Source organism: Passer montanus, unplaced genomic scaffold (assembly GCF_014805655.1).
Source record: "Passer montanus isolate IOZ18808 unplaced genomic scaffold, ASM1480565v1 scaffold2, whole genome shotgun sequence".
NCBI lineage: Eukaryota > Metazoa > Chordata > Aves > Passeriformes > Passeridae > Passer > Passer montanus.
This window is the reverse complement of record NW_024366591.1, coordinates 11556893-11573538: the sequence shown is the minus strand read 5'-3', so window position 1 is coordinate 11573538 and position 16646 is coordinate 11556893. Positions and strand designations below refer to the sequence as shown.

At 35.3% G+C, this 16646-nt stretch overlaps 1 protein-coding gene across 2 annotated transcripts in view; it reads right to left on the bottom strand.

Moving 5' to 3' along the window:
* Positions 1 to 16646, bottom strand: part of FMN2 (formin 2) — a 159070-nt gene that overhangs the window by 16038 nt on the left and 126386 nt on the right. For both annotated transcript variants that reach the window (XM_039707424.1, XM_039707425.1), the window contains one exon: positions 2008 to 2157. In XM_039707424.1, the coding sequence (XP_039563358.1) occupies positions 2008 to 2157 (150 nt within the window). The remainder of the gene's footprint in view (positions 1 to 2007; positions 2158 to 16646) is intronic.

Here is a 16646-nt window from a genome sequence, read left to right as displayed (position 1 = left end):
AGAGCTTCACTTTGCCACATCTGACACAGCAGCACTGTACCAAAGATCTGAGAGTTGAGCACAAGACATCAAAGGTCCCTAAAGTCTAAACCCTGCCTCACCTGAAAAAAAGAAATAGAGCGGAAGTTTTAAACTTGATGAGGCAAGTAAAAGTTAAAATTCAAACCAAAATCTACTTGTGACTTTCAGGATGTTTTATTTTTAGTCTGAATTTCAGTGAATTCCTGGACTGAAGTTATACAGTCCTGTCCATCCCCCTGGAAAAGTCTCCTTCAAGCCACCACTTCGGAGTCCAGGTTTGAACAACAGTGCCCCTGCTGTTCTTCCAAGGGATCTCCCAGTTTCTATTCCTACTGTATGTTCTCCTCACTGCCCTTCCCCTTCCTTGTCACATCTTGCCCCTGCAGCCATGTTGTAGGTTATACATGTTCTGTTTCTTTCAGGCTAAAACCACCCTTATCCTAGAAGGGACAGGCTGGCAGACAGCTTTTTTCTCTGGTGCTTCAACACATATTCTTAGTATACACATACATTCATTTGACCCTCTTTGAGTTCAGTGTATCTGAATCCCATTCTTCTCTTAAGCTTTAGATGTTTAAGGAGGAAGAAGCTTTGTGATAACTTAGTTAATGTCTTTTAAAGAAAACTATTTTCCTGTAAGAACCCTCTGGAGGATTTTTGGATTTTTTCAAAAGAAAAATAGCTCAGTATTTTGAAATAAAAGGATATTTTGCTTAAATCCTTTTCTATAAAATATACAAGACTAAATTAACCTGTATTAACAAGGCAGCTAAATCCCTGCATAGGAAATCCAAGATATTTTTAACTGTCAGTTAAACCAATTTCAAAGAGATATACTTAATTACATAAAATTAATTTAGACAGTCAGTAATATGAATGAGATCCCCAGAGATCTGCTGTGCTGTGTTAACATTTGCACAATGCTCTTTCTGTAGTAGCAGAATCCAGTTTTTCTGTGAGACTTCTTGTTCCAAAACATACCCACTTAGAGCAAATTCATACGGTATACATGATATTGACTATATAGGTGCCTCAGGGAAGTTTTCAGCAACTTTCTAAACCTGTAGTCAGATGTCTGTGACAATTACATAGGATGAGTACACCTGAAAAAAAGGGCCTGTTCTTGTCAAATTACTCAGTAACAGACTTATGTCAATAATTTAATGAATCTAAAGCTTCAATCCCACCAATGTTTATGGTCAGATGTAGCTTCAATTCAAGCTGCTAACAGTTGTAGGATTATATAACAATGCTTAGAATTTACATGTTTGCAGAAGTTTAATTTTTCCTGATATGAAATTTATTACTTTTTAAGCAACAGATTAATTATTGGCATAATTTTTACAAACAAAGGGTGACCACAATCTGTATGCAGATAAGTATAACTCTTCTGAAACATGGACCAGATACCATGGGTGATTTTCAAAGCTACTGTCTCATTTCTTTATGCCATATTATACCACACTTGCTCTTGTGTACCCCATCTCCCAGGCTGTGATTTGCAATATGGTTCAATCTGCGCTTTTTTTTAACACAAGGTTAATTGACTTATTCCTTCTGTCTTCCTTTTTCCCAGCATCGTCAAACAAATATTTACAATATGCCATGTCTTAATGTCTTGACTTTCTCTGATTAAATATGCTAATAAAAATCTTCAATTAACTTTCAGGCCTAAAATAAGTCTTCCATTGCTTGGATTCATAGTAGCTTAGTAGTTAAATGCTCTGCCAAAAACACTGTTCAGGTAATGGAGCCCAAAAACTTTAGCACAAACTGGTATTAAAATTCCATTCAAAAATTAGGATGACTGGGGCGTTGGGGGTGGTGAGGGTGGGTGTCATGATCTGTTAAAAAAACAAAACCTGAGAAAACTCCAAAAGGCATTCAATAGGTTGTGTGCTAATGAAGTGTGGCTGACTGGTTTCTGTGAGATTGCTCCCAATAACATTCTTTGAGAAAAGCCTTTGAACAAACAAACAAATGTACCTTTCTTTAAGAATAAGTTTGTTTTCCTTCTTCCAGAGGTCTTTGAAGTCAGAACTGAATTCATGCCAAATACTGAAGAAAGAATGTGGGGACACCTCCTTCTCACCCATTTTTGGTTTCATACAGAAATAGGCTGTAGTTTCCAAAAAGCTGTCAAAGAAAGCAGAAATAGCAAATGCTTCAGTACCCACTGATGTATTTTTTTTTGTACTTGACACTGAAATAGTATTTCATTATTCTTGGTAGCAGATCTAAAATAAAATAATAGAAAAACACGACAGTTCTGAGCTCCTCACATATAAGTAGGTACACAATGTAAGATGATTCTTCAGTAAAGCTGGGATCTGGGATTTATCACAGTTTCTAGTTTTGACCAAAATATTTTCCATTTGAAAAGCTAAAATGGACACACTGTCCACGGCCCTGAAAATCCAGATATCCACACCCACCCATACACTGCTTTTCTGTTGTGTTTAAAGCTGTTTTCAAAACACAGAGTCAAAGCCCATAAAGGACTGTAAATAAACTTCAAGTTCTGTTAGGTCTGTGCTACAACACAATAGCTTAGGCTGGAGACTATACAGAAATAGTAGAACTCAAACTTGCTTTGTACTAAACAAGAAATGACGCAGCAGAAAATTTGGCCCAGGAATGGCTGTGCTAGAAAACAGGTGCCCATTGTGACTACCAGAACAGTCCAACAATCCCTTCTGAGCACAGCGAGAGTAAAACTAGTGTAGCAAACACATGAGCTACTCCTCAAGTAAAAGCTACTCCTGAAATGCAAAGGTTGTATTTCCCACACTGAGTGACAACTCTGACTGCAACCGAAATTTAATGTATTTCTGAGTTTGAACTGCTTCTATTTTATTTCAGGAATGTTACAGGAAGGTACGGAATAATTATTTTTAAAAATATTGCTTGATTAACTATTATTCCATTTTGTTTTTTCATTATACATTTTGTAAATACAGGAGATTTTAAAAATGTTTTCCTGATCTGAAGCTCAATATGCAAGCTGCTGGATAATTGCTCATAAAAAATGCAATAGAAAAATCTCACTTGAAATATAATTGTAGGTGCTTTGCTCACTGATCTATTACTATTCATTGATTCCTATGATAATTTTCTCTGAATCATACATCATAGTTTTAATACTTTAATTATGGGGAAAAACCAATTCCAGCTAAATGGATGGAAATGTAATTTTAGTCATAGAAGTTATATCTTCATTCATGGACTATGATGGTGAAAATAACATATAAAGATTCAACTATTCAGAAGGGTCACCCTTGCAAATTCTGCAAGAAAATGTTTACCCTAATTCTCAAACCCAAATATTCCAGTTGTTTTTCCCAACCTGAAAAATAAGCATCTACATATATTATAATATTGCTGAATAAAAAAGCCTACATCTTAAAAATTTAGCATCAATTTGCCAACCAAATTTTACATCACATTTTTTTCCTCCTAATTTGCAATTCATTTTTCCATCTGCTGAAGCAAACTGAAGATGTCAAGCAACAAGGATGTAGCACATAAAAATACAGAAAACATTCTCATTTTTAAACCCATGACATTGGTACTCAAACCCCACCTTACCTAATCATGTAATTTCTTCAGCTCTCTCAACCTATCATAGCACTCCGTTCTTTAACTCAGTGTTTGGTCAATAAATGCCTTTTTTGTTTTTGGCTGGGTTCTGTTGTGGGTTTGGTTTGGGTATTTTTTTTTTTTTGAATGATTCATTAATGATTAACACTACTGATTAAAATGCTCCATTGCTCCATTTTACTTACTTATATTTTCCCCACAGTTTTATACTGGGAAAGGTATTTATCATCTATCCTCTGACTCCACAGAATCACTCAAACAGAATATCCCTGACCCTGCAGTCAGCTACACTGTTTTAAACTTCTTCCTATTGTCATATATTTTCAACTTTTTGCAAGACCGCAAATGTTATCATGGAGGTATTTTTTCTCCCAGTCTCTTCCCCCAGACTCACATCTCTGCAGCTGGCCAGCAGGGAAGTCATGTCAAAGGCTCGTTTGAATTTTCAGAATGAACTGACAATATTTTTGGAGGAACGTGAGGAATAAAGAACAAGAGAGAAAACTTGAGGCATCAGCTGAGTCACTTATTTTTTACAAAGCTCTCTGAATTAAGTCCATTAATAATTTACAAAACAGAGAAAGATAGAATTTCATATAAGAAACCTTGTTTTGAGAAATATATCTTCAAAATACTTTGCAAACTACAATGATGAGAAAAGAATTTGATAGTGAATGGCCATCCCAAGTAATGCTTTAATATAAGAGATAATGAGCTAGAATTCTATCACAGGAAAACATCCCAAGAAACAAGAAGCCAAACAAAATGAAATTCATAATGTAAAAGGAAATGCTCAAAAAAAAAAAGAAAAAGAGCACTAACATCTATTAGAGATGCAAAGACTTCCATTGCTCTTCAGTTATTGCAACTATCCTCTGACAGCACAAGGAGATAACCAGTGTTTTTTCCTTGGTAGACTACTTGTATAACCATTGCAAACTTACACATTCATACAGCTGTGTCAAACAGCTGTAACATAATTACTAGGTTTAAAGAAAGCAGAGAAATGCTCATGCAGGTTGCTTGACTCCCTAGCAGTTAGTTTGGGAGGTAAGGAAAATTAGCTGTCTGTGAAATGTGAAACAGCAGCAGTATAGCAGGTTGTCATTGTTAGTATGTCACACCTTTCTAATGCCCAGTAACAATGCACAAGACATCAGCTGCAACACAATAATACTTCAGGGTGTAAATCTCCACGAATCAAATACTTTTTTCTATACATGCAGATCAAACAGTCAAGACAGTTGCCATGATTTTTACAACCAGAGAGGTCTACCCTTTTTTAGCATTAAAGTCTCTTAGAGTTCATTTAGAAGACATATGGAAACCTGCTTGCTATACATTTGATGCTGTTATTTTGGTAGACAAAATGGCATCTTTCACACATGAAAGACAAAGCAAACAAAGCCAATCCAAATGCATCAAATAATAAAACAGGGACAGCAATAAATCCTCTCTCTGTTGCCATGGTCTTTAAATATCTGATTTGGAAATGTTTACATATGTCAAACTAGACATATCTCAAGGCTGATTCCAGGAGGGGACATGCATTTTAAATACAAAGAGAATTTTGGATGATATTGCCATAGCCCCAAGACTAGGTACAATCCTTTCAGACTTCAGCCAGGCAGAAAATATCTTAAATATCTCTGGTCTCTGCTCTGGGACAAGCCATTCAAATTTTCCTTTTCATTCTTTAGCAGATTTTGAAACAAAGTATCTGCAAATATCATTGCTACTATTCCTAACTATGCATCACATAGACATTTTGAATCAAATAAGAGACTAGTTATCAAAAGCCTTTTGTTCCTATACTCAAATTAATTTCTGCAACATACAACCTTGGCAAACTCACATGACCTCCTTCAATTTCATTTCAACTATCTGCAAAATTAAACATTTCATTTGAAACAAGTATTGCAAAGGTTGTTTAGTGTCCATTTCTCAAGTGAAAAGGTTCCTACTTAGGCATACTCTTTCTGAGAGTCTTAAAGGAAAAGAATGTGCATTAGAGAAGGTCTTTGAGTCATGGAAGAGGGAAAGAAGGGCATGCAACTCAGGGATTAAAAGAGGCAAAGGAGGTCACTGCCTTTGCTTCTAACAGCCTGACTTTTCAAGCATGATTAAAAATAAGGCAGTGATGTTCACACCATCGTCTCACCTGACATGGCAAAAGACAGAAATCTTTAATCAGATTTCAGACTGGGTTTCCTATCCCTCATGCTGGCCCTGAAGGAGAATTAAATAACATAATCTTTCTCAAAACAATGGAAGAGTTGCTCATCTCTGACAAGTAAGGAAGGAAATAAGATCAGGAAAGATGGTTAGTTCCTTTTCTTCCTTTCTTGTCTACTAATGTCTTTGATTCAAGTCTTTGGGTAATTCAGAAAAATCACTTCAGACTGATGTCTGAACTCACTGCTTACTGAAATGTGGAAATCTGATGAATGAATCACTGGACTTTTATGCATGCTCCCTTGAGTACAACTATGAGTCTATGAAAGTGATTTTTCTATTTGGAGGAAAGAAAGGAACGGATGTACTAACAGCCAAACCAAATTTAATCCTATGAAAAAGAAAAGAAACTATTCACATTGCAAATGGCTCATTGACAGCAATACTAGCTAATAGATCTGATCCATTAGGAATATTTTAAGAACAGCTATGGATTATTCAGCTTTCTTTTTCTTATTCTATTCTGAAAACAGCCAGCATAAAGTTGCAGACAATAATTCCAATTGAAGCCTGCTGTCTGGGATGCATTGGCTGGTTTATAAATGTGTACAAAAGAAAATCAACAATACTAAGACAGCAGTAGCTTCATCTCAGCATTATTTGATCAGGCGTCCTTGGCCAAACAAATAGCAAAGTAACCACAGGTACAGACACACCCTGGCTGACCATTCTGAGCACACACACAAGTATCTGGTTTCCCCACGCAGCAAACTAAATCACCTACAAGGGTGAAGATTTGCTCCAATGTGGATTTAAAAGCAGAAAAAAGTGTTTCTATTCTGATTAATATTCCTCTATTTAACAGACTAAGTGTTTTGGTTGAAGTTTGAACATAGATATTCTTTTCTATTTTGGCTTTATAAATCTCTAAGCATCACTCATGTACATTAGCAATTAAGAACAGTTAGTGTAAATGGTGTCACTTGCTACTTTTGTGAATAAGTTGTGTTTCAGAAGCAGCTCTAAATCAGGCTGAAACCACAGAAGTACCTTTTAGTTCAATTAAACTCATAAATAAAATTTAGAACTAAGCACATTCTACCAAAAGATAGAAGGTAAAAGGGAAAGAAAAGACTATATCTGCCTCCTACTACTTTAAATCTGACATGAGTCTTATTTAAAGCCAAACTGAGTTGATGGGCATATAAGCCTGTTCACAGTGTTGATCCTGAATTGTTGTCTACATACAGAAAGTGAGTACAATATATAGGTAACTGGACAGGTAACAATATATAGGTTCCTGGATGCTAATAATTTGAATAACCATATTAGTATTTGGTTGGTTTTATAAAGAGGCCAAGGCTTTGTATCTATTTTCTTAGTGTATTCAGCATCTGAAAGCAAGAGTTAATCTTCAGACTGAATACCAACCAGTTCAACGAGGTCACATAAAATATGTAAAATAAAAGAGTACCAGCATCCTGATGATTGAGATAGCACAAGACTGTTAGGAAACTCTATATGCACAGCATTTTGTGAAGGCTGTAATTTTCTACTGATGTATTTTGTTGAGGGTCCTTCTCTGCACTGTAACTTTACATCACTTTCTTCAACTTTTCTTTGCTTTTTAAACAATATATAATTTGCTCTCCTCAGTGCAGTCTATTGTTCTGCATAATTATAAGTGAAAAAATTACAAAATAAGTATAGGTTCATTCAAGATATCTAGTACCTGAAGGCTGGTAAGACATTTTTTCTTGTCCTTTTATTTTTCCCCCTTTTTATAAAGGAAGAAAAGTAACTTTCTTATATTAAAAAGAAAGCTGAGATAATATGCCAGCTTAAATTAGCTTCCAGAATCATTAATCTCATCTTTCATTTGCCAATTTATATTGTGTAACTATGTATTTTGTAATATTGTTCCTTAGAAAACAAAGGTCTCAAGAGATTTTCTTTCCCCTCTAAAAAAAACCTGCCAAACATTTGCAATGTTTTGAATCCTAAGTCATCTCCCTCATGCCTGGTCCCTTGCCTTCTATAAATTCATATTAAACCAAAATGTTTTTTATTGCTTCAACCATATGAAAATTAGCAGCTTCAGTAACAGCAAAAAAATCCCTCTACCTTTGAAGCACCATATTTTGTTTCCCAACAAAACTTCAACAAAAAGCATCCAATATCAGGAAGAGAAAATTATGTTTTGACAGGCCAGTCTGTCTTATTCTTGTTCAATTTTAACACCCTCCCTCCCTCCCTCTCCTAGGAATGGTTTGCAACTTTAGTGATGATATACAATGATCAACGTTATCAGTTGTACATAATTATCAGTGACTTGAATGCAGAACTTCCATAGTTTATACTAATGGCAGCAGACCCTGTAACTGGATGATGCTGTTACATAGTACAGAGCACAAACTGTGACACAGACTGTTAAATTCAATACGTATTAGGAATATAGCTTTGCACGTAAACATTTTGGGAAAAATAATCTTTTAGGAACACTGATGATCTCAATGTGTTAACAGTGAATAAACCCTTCACATATCAGGTTGCTATTTCAACCTCAAATTAAACTGCTATTCCATATGCTTCTATTTACTTAATTCAATGAGAGAATATTTCTTTATTCCTGTCTTTCAGGAACAAACTGCCTCATAACAGCAGGTTGCAAACCAGCAAAATAAAATTGCCATAACTAAATTAAATCATATTTTTGTTGAAAGCTGCATGCGAGCACTGAGCCTTTCAAAATCTTTATTTTAGAAAATATTTTTATCAGGTCCAGATTAAGATATATTGTTTGGATATGATGAAATTTGCCTAATCAATCCTTGTTGCTTATATTTTCTGTAAACATTAGGCTATCAGGGATCACGGTTAACACTACACTTAAAAAGCATTCTGCAAGATTTTCCCTCACTGGTTTAATTATTTTTTAATTTGTATTTTTATTCTCATTCATCTCTAAAACAATAGGCTACAACCTGGTCTCTCTACACATTTGAGTTGATTCCAGGTTTTTTTGCATTATTCTGATGTAAGCAAGTGCTCCACTAATATAAAAAGACCATCTTTTATCCAAAGTGGCATAGCATTAGGTGCTAAGTTTTATCAGGAGTGAGCTATCTTGGCAAACAGAACTTTTCTGGTGACAAAAAATATTGTGCTAAAAAAGCCATTCTGCATATACTGAGTCAGATCCCAGCCATTTGAAAATCAAAGATCAGGAAATGGAGGTTAGAAGCACTTTTGCTAATATCATTATATCATTTGCAAAGCATTTGTCAGCTACATCTCACCCAGTGACTGGGGTTTATGTGAACCTAAATTTTGCTGTGAATATTATCGGTCATATTTCCATTCAAGAATATTGTTCAGAATAAAATATGAATTGAGACAACACATTAGAAACAAAACTAACTTTGTGTCTTTTCTTTGCCTCTGATATTGTATTCTAATGGGTCACTCCAAGAAAAAAAAAATCTAAAAATCAAGCATTTTTTAGTGTGACGCTTCAAATGCATTTTTAAGTCACATGTGCTTTTCCCATGAATTTTAAAATGACAACTTGAAATCAGTTCTAGCTTTCTCCCAAAACCTTGGCTTGAAGTAGTTAAAGGTCTCTAGATGCATTGGTGTTAGCTGCAACCCACTCTTACCAGAGTACCTTGCATAAATGTATAGGCTCTCTATCTTGGACTTCAATGCCTTTAATTCAAGTTAGTCTGGATATCATGCCCATGCCTGCCAGCTAAGCTGCTCCAGACATATGGCTAGCTCTGTGCTAAGCTAGACAGAGGCAATATGAGCATGTGTAAAACAATACCATGTAATTTTGTGCACTGGAGAGTCAGGTCCAGTAACATATCGAAGAGAAAACTATTTTTCTCTCTTAAAAATACAAACATGTGATCTTCAAACATATTAAATAACCCTTGGCTGGTTGAACTTGAAGAAATAATAAGGTGCTGTTAGACACAGAATACAGTGGTAGAATGAATTTCAACAGCAGTGGGCTGACACAAAATCTGCTGCCTCAGTGCTGTAAGAAAAACAGTTAAAAGCCTCATGTGAAAGCCCAACTTGACTTCAGATCTTTATAGCAACACTCCTGATGTTTGCTGGAGGCCTTCTAAGCAACCATTATTACTTAAAGAGGTTATAATTACATATGGAAGTAGTGCAGAGCTGTTGTGCACTACATACTCTGTTAAAAGCTTATTACGGTTTTTCAATTTATTGATTACAGCCTCAGCCTTGCAATCTGCCTGCTCTCATGGTGTGGCTCATTTCCATAACTGAAATTCATGAAGAAGCAAGGTCAGTGTTATCTAAGAAAATAATACTAGTTATATAATGGAATAATATTTTTTCTTAATCTAGAGCAAATTATTTTGATATCTAGATGGAAACCACATCCATGTTTTACAAAATTTCAGGTACATGTAAGATTAACTCGTCTTTAAGAGTATAATTCAGCATAGATAAAATTTTATATACATGCATTGACAAAAATATACTCTAAATAAAGCAAGTGAATGTACAGGGATTTTTTTTTTTTGACATAATCATAATTTCTATTATGGTGCTCAAGTCAAACTTAGGTTTTCAGCTTGTATTCTTTGAAACCTTATTCTTTACAGAATAAAAATGGTCTGAAATACTTGGATATTATAGAACATCCTAGCATTTTAAAGGTCTTTTGACGCAGTTTCACCTTAACACTTTGCTTTCATTCTTAATTCAGTGTGCAAGAGTTCTCTCCTTAACATGCATCCACTCATATCATAATGGCCAGCACAACTATGAATAGAGGAAATTGATCCTTTGCTGAAAGCAGAACTGTTCATGGGGACTTTCATATTTTTAAAGTCAATTACAGAAAAATCCCATGACAGGAAATTGAAAGACTTCAAAATCTGTCTTGATGAACTGTCAGGCTGGAAAGGTCTTTATTTGCATTTTTCAAACTTTAAGCATTTGAGGTTCAAGTCTCAAGTTATCCCAATATATTCTCTTCATAGAAGTGAAAGAACCTTTGTGCAGATAAGTACAGAAAATGGGCAGCACTTTCTATAAGGATTGCCTAAAAGGTGAAAAGGTGGAAGCCCTGAAATGAATAGAAATATAGTATTAAATAACCATATCAGCTCTGGATTTGCGAATCATCAATATTCACACATCCAAGCAAAGCCAGAAAAACCATATTCCTTTGGCCTAAGAAACCTATTTCATGTCTGGAGGAGCTGTTCCCATCCCTTCCAAGGAGACTCCATGGGGTTTCTGGTCTGGGGTGACCATACCTGAATAGTTTTCTTTAGCGGGAGGCAGGAAGTTTTACCTCCTCCACACACCAAGGCAGAACTATCTTTCAGGCAGCAGTTGAGAAAAGAAGCAGGTGAGGTTATTTCATGAGAAGCTCTCATTTAAGACATAGTACAGAAGGGATCCAGCCCAGTGAAGCTGTTTCTGAACTAGCTTGTTAAAGCAGTTAAAGAAACAAGGCAATGAGGCCAAGGAACAAACTGGGGAAGAGCAAAGAGAAAATGCCTTTTTTCCTAGTCACCTAAGCTCCATATATAAGAAGTACAGTGGAGTTCCAGCAGTAGGCTGAAGCAATCCCTATATCATACATCAGCTTGTGGATGGCAGCCTTCCATCAGCTGGAAATTGTTATGGAAGGAATGACCTATATTGTACAGATTATTACTGGATAGCTCCCAGATGAGTTAACACAGCAGTTGTGACCTAATTAAATCCCATCCCTGACGTTCTGCTTTTCTATTTGCATATACATGGCAACGACAACATAATATTGCAATACTTAAAGCAAATGGTAACATGCAGCAAGGAAGAAAGGAGCAACTCCAGTGGCAAACCAGCATAAGAGAGTAAAGGAGACACGCTATCCACATTTAAGTCACAGACTTTGTACATGCAAACACTGACCGTGAAAGTCTTAGGAAACAATCTAACCAAACAGCTCAGGTAGACAATATGATGAAAGAAAAGTCCTGCTGAACATAATCAGAAGCTGATGCACAAGGGAGAGGCACTGGAGCTAATCACACATACATACACGCACACAAGCATTTGACTTCAGCTGCAACAGCTCAAGAGGAATATCTTGAATTTTTGAGGGCTACTCAGTGAAACCACCTGCTGAACATAAACTGGAAGCCAAACAAAATGTGACACATTGAAAGACTTTAATTCATGTATTATTTTCCCACTAATTTTACTAGCTACATGGTTCTTCTATTCCTTTCTCTTTTTTTAATCCTCAGTCTAATGCCATAGCATTAGTTTTGGGTTGATCAGATCCAAGTTATTTTAACTATATTGTAATCAGGGTGTTAGCTGTATTTGTATCTATGCTATTTAGCTGTGTAACTGTAGTTGCACCTTAAACTAATGTCCTTTATCTTTTACTGTAAGATCTAAGAATAAACCCTCTACATGAACTTTATAATAAGTTGCATAAAAAACTGGTTTATATGGCAGAATATTACATCTCTGAATAGCACCCAAGTCTGTAAGGAGTTGCATTAACATTTGTACATACTAGCACTGAATGCCATTAAATGCCAACTAATTTCAAACTAAAAAAATAAAATTGTTTCTCAAAGCAAGTAGGCCAAAATTTTTAAAAGAAAAGATAATGCTCTTACAGGCAAAAACAAATCATCCAAATGGTTAAGGACTTGTGTCATTTGCCAAATATTTTCAGAAAAGGACAAGGACTTAATCTTCCAGGATAAGACCAATTAGCCATATTTTAGAAGAGACTTTCTGACATAACTGAACTGCTGGGTAAGTTTCCATTACTGCATATCTATGGTCCTGATATTTTGTCAGAGACAGGATACTAAACTAGAATGATCCAAACTGTTTAACAGTCTGTAAGCTTCTTCTATACACATTTCCTCTGCTCAGCAAGTATTTACTTTTTGCTGATCCAACTAATGTATACCTAGGGTCTGAAATGTATTACCCTTAGCGATTCCAGCCTACATGCTGGGAGCCACACAGCGAGAAACAGACATAACAGTGAAGCAACCAACAATAGATGAATGGCCGAAGAGTAGTGAAAGACAGAGTCCAATAGCATATTCTTGCCTTTCAGTTAAAAGTTTCCTTCTGATTTTTTCTTGGTTTTTGTGGGGGTTTTTTGGAGGGGGTTTGTTTGGTTTTTGTTTTTTGGTTTTTTTAAACTACATACCTCTTCCATTCTACGCTTTTCACCAGTTTATTTCTATCATTAACTCAATTTTCTCTGTAACTTTGCAGTTCACTTTTGGAAACAATCCAAAACATTGTGTGGAGGGTAGTGAGGTGGGAGGAACATTTAATGTTTTAAAGGATTACCAGACTTAGGTGCTACATTTCGAGGTGTTGCTTTTCAGCAGTGCCATTGTACCATACTGTCTGCTATTTCTCTAAATGTCATCAACTTGTCAGCTCATAAGCAGGTGTAAACCTTTGTTCCTCCCCAAGTTCTCATGTTTAGTGATGTCAATGGAAGTCCGCAAAGAGTGTTGTGTCAAGAATACTGGGCAGGCAATTTAAAGGTAAACATTTCTCTTCAAAATTAATGTCATTTTGTTGCTACAGCAAAAGAAAGCAACAACACATTTCTAACTGGATTATTAAAAGTCCTGAAAACAGAAGAGGTGCCTGGGAGGCTGCACTCAGAAAGCACTTAAAAGCCCAAAAATCACTGGAATGTGCAAGTAATGGAAGCAAATTATAAAATAAACCAAATAAAAATATCCAGACATGGAGAGATGAGCATTTTATACCAAGCCACACACATCCTAAATTCCCCAGTTGATACTTACGTCAAAAGGCAAAAAGTCCTTTGTTTGACTTCTTATAAAACAAATACATATTCTCATAATGCACTGAGATTTACTAAAGAAAAAAAAAATTCTAGGATTTTTTAAAGTCAGTGATGTACAGAAAGCTGGGACAGCAAGTGGAATTTCTGTCTTTCCAGGTCTTGTTAGGCATCAACAGGAAAAACAGGTGAATGGTTTTAAACCACCAGTGTGTGAGACTGTTGACTTAGTGACTTATCACTCGAAGCAGGGTTATACTATCTGAAATACTTAAAAAAAGGAAAAAGATCTTTAGCAGTCTTTAACATTTCTAGCAAACATTATCTCTTACAGGAATGGAATATAAGTTAATTATATGAAATATGAGTAATTGAACAACTTTCAGTGCTGCTGAACTGAATTTAGAATCAAATGCTTCATTGTTAGACTGAGAGATAGCAGGAAAAATTGAAGATCATCTGACTGTGTCTTGGATATAAAAAACTCCATGATTTTAAACTAAATTTCTGAATAATTCCCAAGGTGTTATTCCAAGACGACACAAATGTTTGCAGATAAAGGGAAAGGAAAATAAGGAAAACAATCTTAGCTATTTCAATGAAGAGAGATCAGTGTTACAAGTCTGGATTTATTTGCTTTTCAAAAAGACATGAATCTGGAAGCCTTCTAAGGAGATGAGAATTTAATACTGGGTGAGGTATTATAACAAAAAGTAATAAAGTTACATCTTATTCCTCTAGAGCTGTTCAGGTAGCAAGCAGTGAATTAAGACCTGCAACTTCAATGAATGCTGTTTCTAGTAACTTCAGTCAGGTTCTTCAGCTATTGGTTCTTCAGAAATGAAGTGCAAGAAGTGGAATAACTAACTCATTTCTGATTATAAGTCTGCAAAACGGTATTTCCGCTGTTGCTATTGCCTTTCATCCTAGCACAGCAAATGAGGTATCACTTGTCATATTTTTTTGACGATAATTTTGTTGCAATCTTGGTTCCTACTTGCTGTTGATTATATGATAAAAGTCTATCTCATTCTGAAATTGTATTAAGCATACCTGGAAATAATAATACTTCAATTTTTTTCTTGCTGTTTAAGTAAAAATAACATCTGAAAAGATGAAAAATATGTAACATTAAGTAAATGAAAATACAGAAAACAGAGAGCATATCTATAATACAAATCTTGGGACAGTCTTGGGACATTATTTTAAAATTAAAAATAAAAAAAGAAGAAAAAATAAAAGGGCACAGATCTGGGGACTCCTAAAATACAGAAGCATCTCTTTCTCCTACTCCTTTCTCTTTTCTGTTTTACTTTTCACCTCCCCCCAAATGAGTAATTTTTTGCTTTAACTTGACAAGTATTTCACAGTTTCTCAAGCATTTAGCAATGAGGATCTAATTGGAAAGTGCCAGGTTCTTTCTTATTACACTTTATCAATATTGTTAAGGGAATGATGTAATTGTTTGGGGTTTGGTGAAGACATTCCATGTCACTTCAGTGTTAATACCAGGCTGGAGCCTTCCTTGTCTGCCTGCGTAAGCTAGATAAACATAGACCTGTGTGCTTTCTTCTCATCTCAGGATACTTACTCAGAGAGATCTTGGAACATATGCCTATTGTGAGCTAAACATTTCACTTTTCATTTTTATCCATGTGCCAGAAATCCATTCCTAGGATAAACACTTTACATACTGACACTCTTAAAGTCACTAAACACGATAAATAAAGAGAGAATACATCATTTCAAAACTGATTAAACATTTTCTCACTTGTGACAAATGAACAGCTATACACTGTATGGAGTCCCTGGAGCAGACATTCCATTTTCTTTGTCTTCATTTTGTGTGTAAGATTAACTTTCCATTTCAGCTCATCTATTGCACAACTGATCTTTTTTAAAATACACATTGCTGCATTTTCCCCAAATCATTATTCATTTCAGAAACATTTTTTGTTATTGCTACAAGAGCTTTTCTTTTGGACTTTTATATTTTAATAGAGACAAACTCACAAAGAAAATAATAACTTAAAAAATCATAGTTTTAAATGAAAGCTAAAGAAATGCTCCCATGCAGTAGACCTGAACTTATACATGGGTTGAAGTCATCCACTTCAACAAGGAAAATCCAAGCACATTAATCACATTAACTTTGCTCCATCTAATCCATCACTTTTCTTTGCACTACTTGCTTGTCTTGTCATCCTATGCACTGCTGTCTACCTATGATTAGTCAAATGCAACTAATCTTTTATTTAGCTTCTTAAGCTCCTATCATCTTTTTCATCCACTCCTGCCAAAAAGGACCCCAAGCACTTTATTTTCAAGCTAAATTAAAAATCTTACTGAAATAATCACATATAATACTGAAACTGTATATGAAGTTGTCTTCAGGGTTCTAACAAAAAGCACTAATCTGATCAAGAATTTCAGTGGGAAGGTAGAAGGAAGAAAGAAAATATCCTTGCTAGATATCCAAAGAAAGGAGGAGCAATGAAGCAGAATTTTCTTCTTTGACAAATTCTGTGAAAGGAGCTGGGAGAAGAAGGAATTAGGGATTAAAGTCAGAAGAAGCAGACCAAGCTGAACAGGAGTCCCCAGAGCAGTTTGCTTTCTTCTCCCATCAGGCTAATAAAACCAATACAAGTTTTTGATATGATGGTTCCAGTCTTGTCAAGGAAAAAGATTAGAAGGGGAAGTGAATTAGATACCAAAATCAGCAGTAAGTCACAAGATTTTCTGAACAGATTGAAGATTCCACTGTCATTAGATTTCTGTCATCTTTGGATTTGTATTCAAATCAACTTTTGACAGGACAAATATTTTCCTTAAAAGAGCAATTAGAGATCACAACAATCTCTTAACAGTGCCAACTTCTCTCAAAGTTTTATTGTGAAGGAAAATTTTAAAGATAAGAATTATGTAACAGAGCACCTAAACAAACCTAAGAAATGTCAGGAATGCCTTTCATATACTTGAGCAAGAGGCGTGATACTAAGCCAAAGCAATG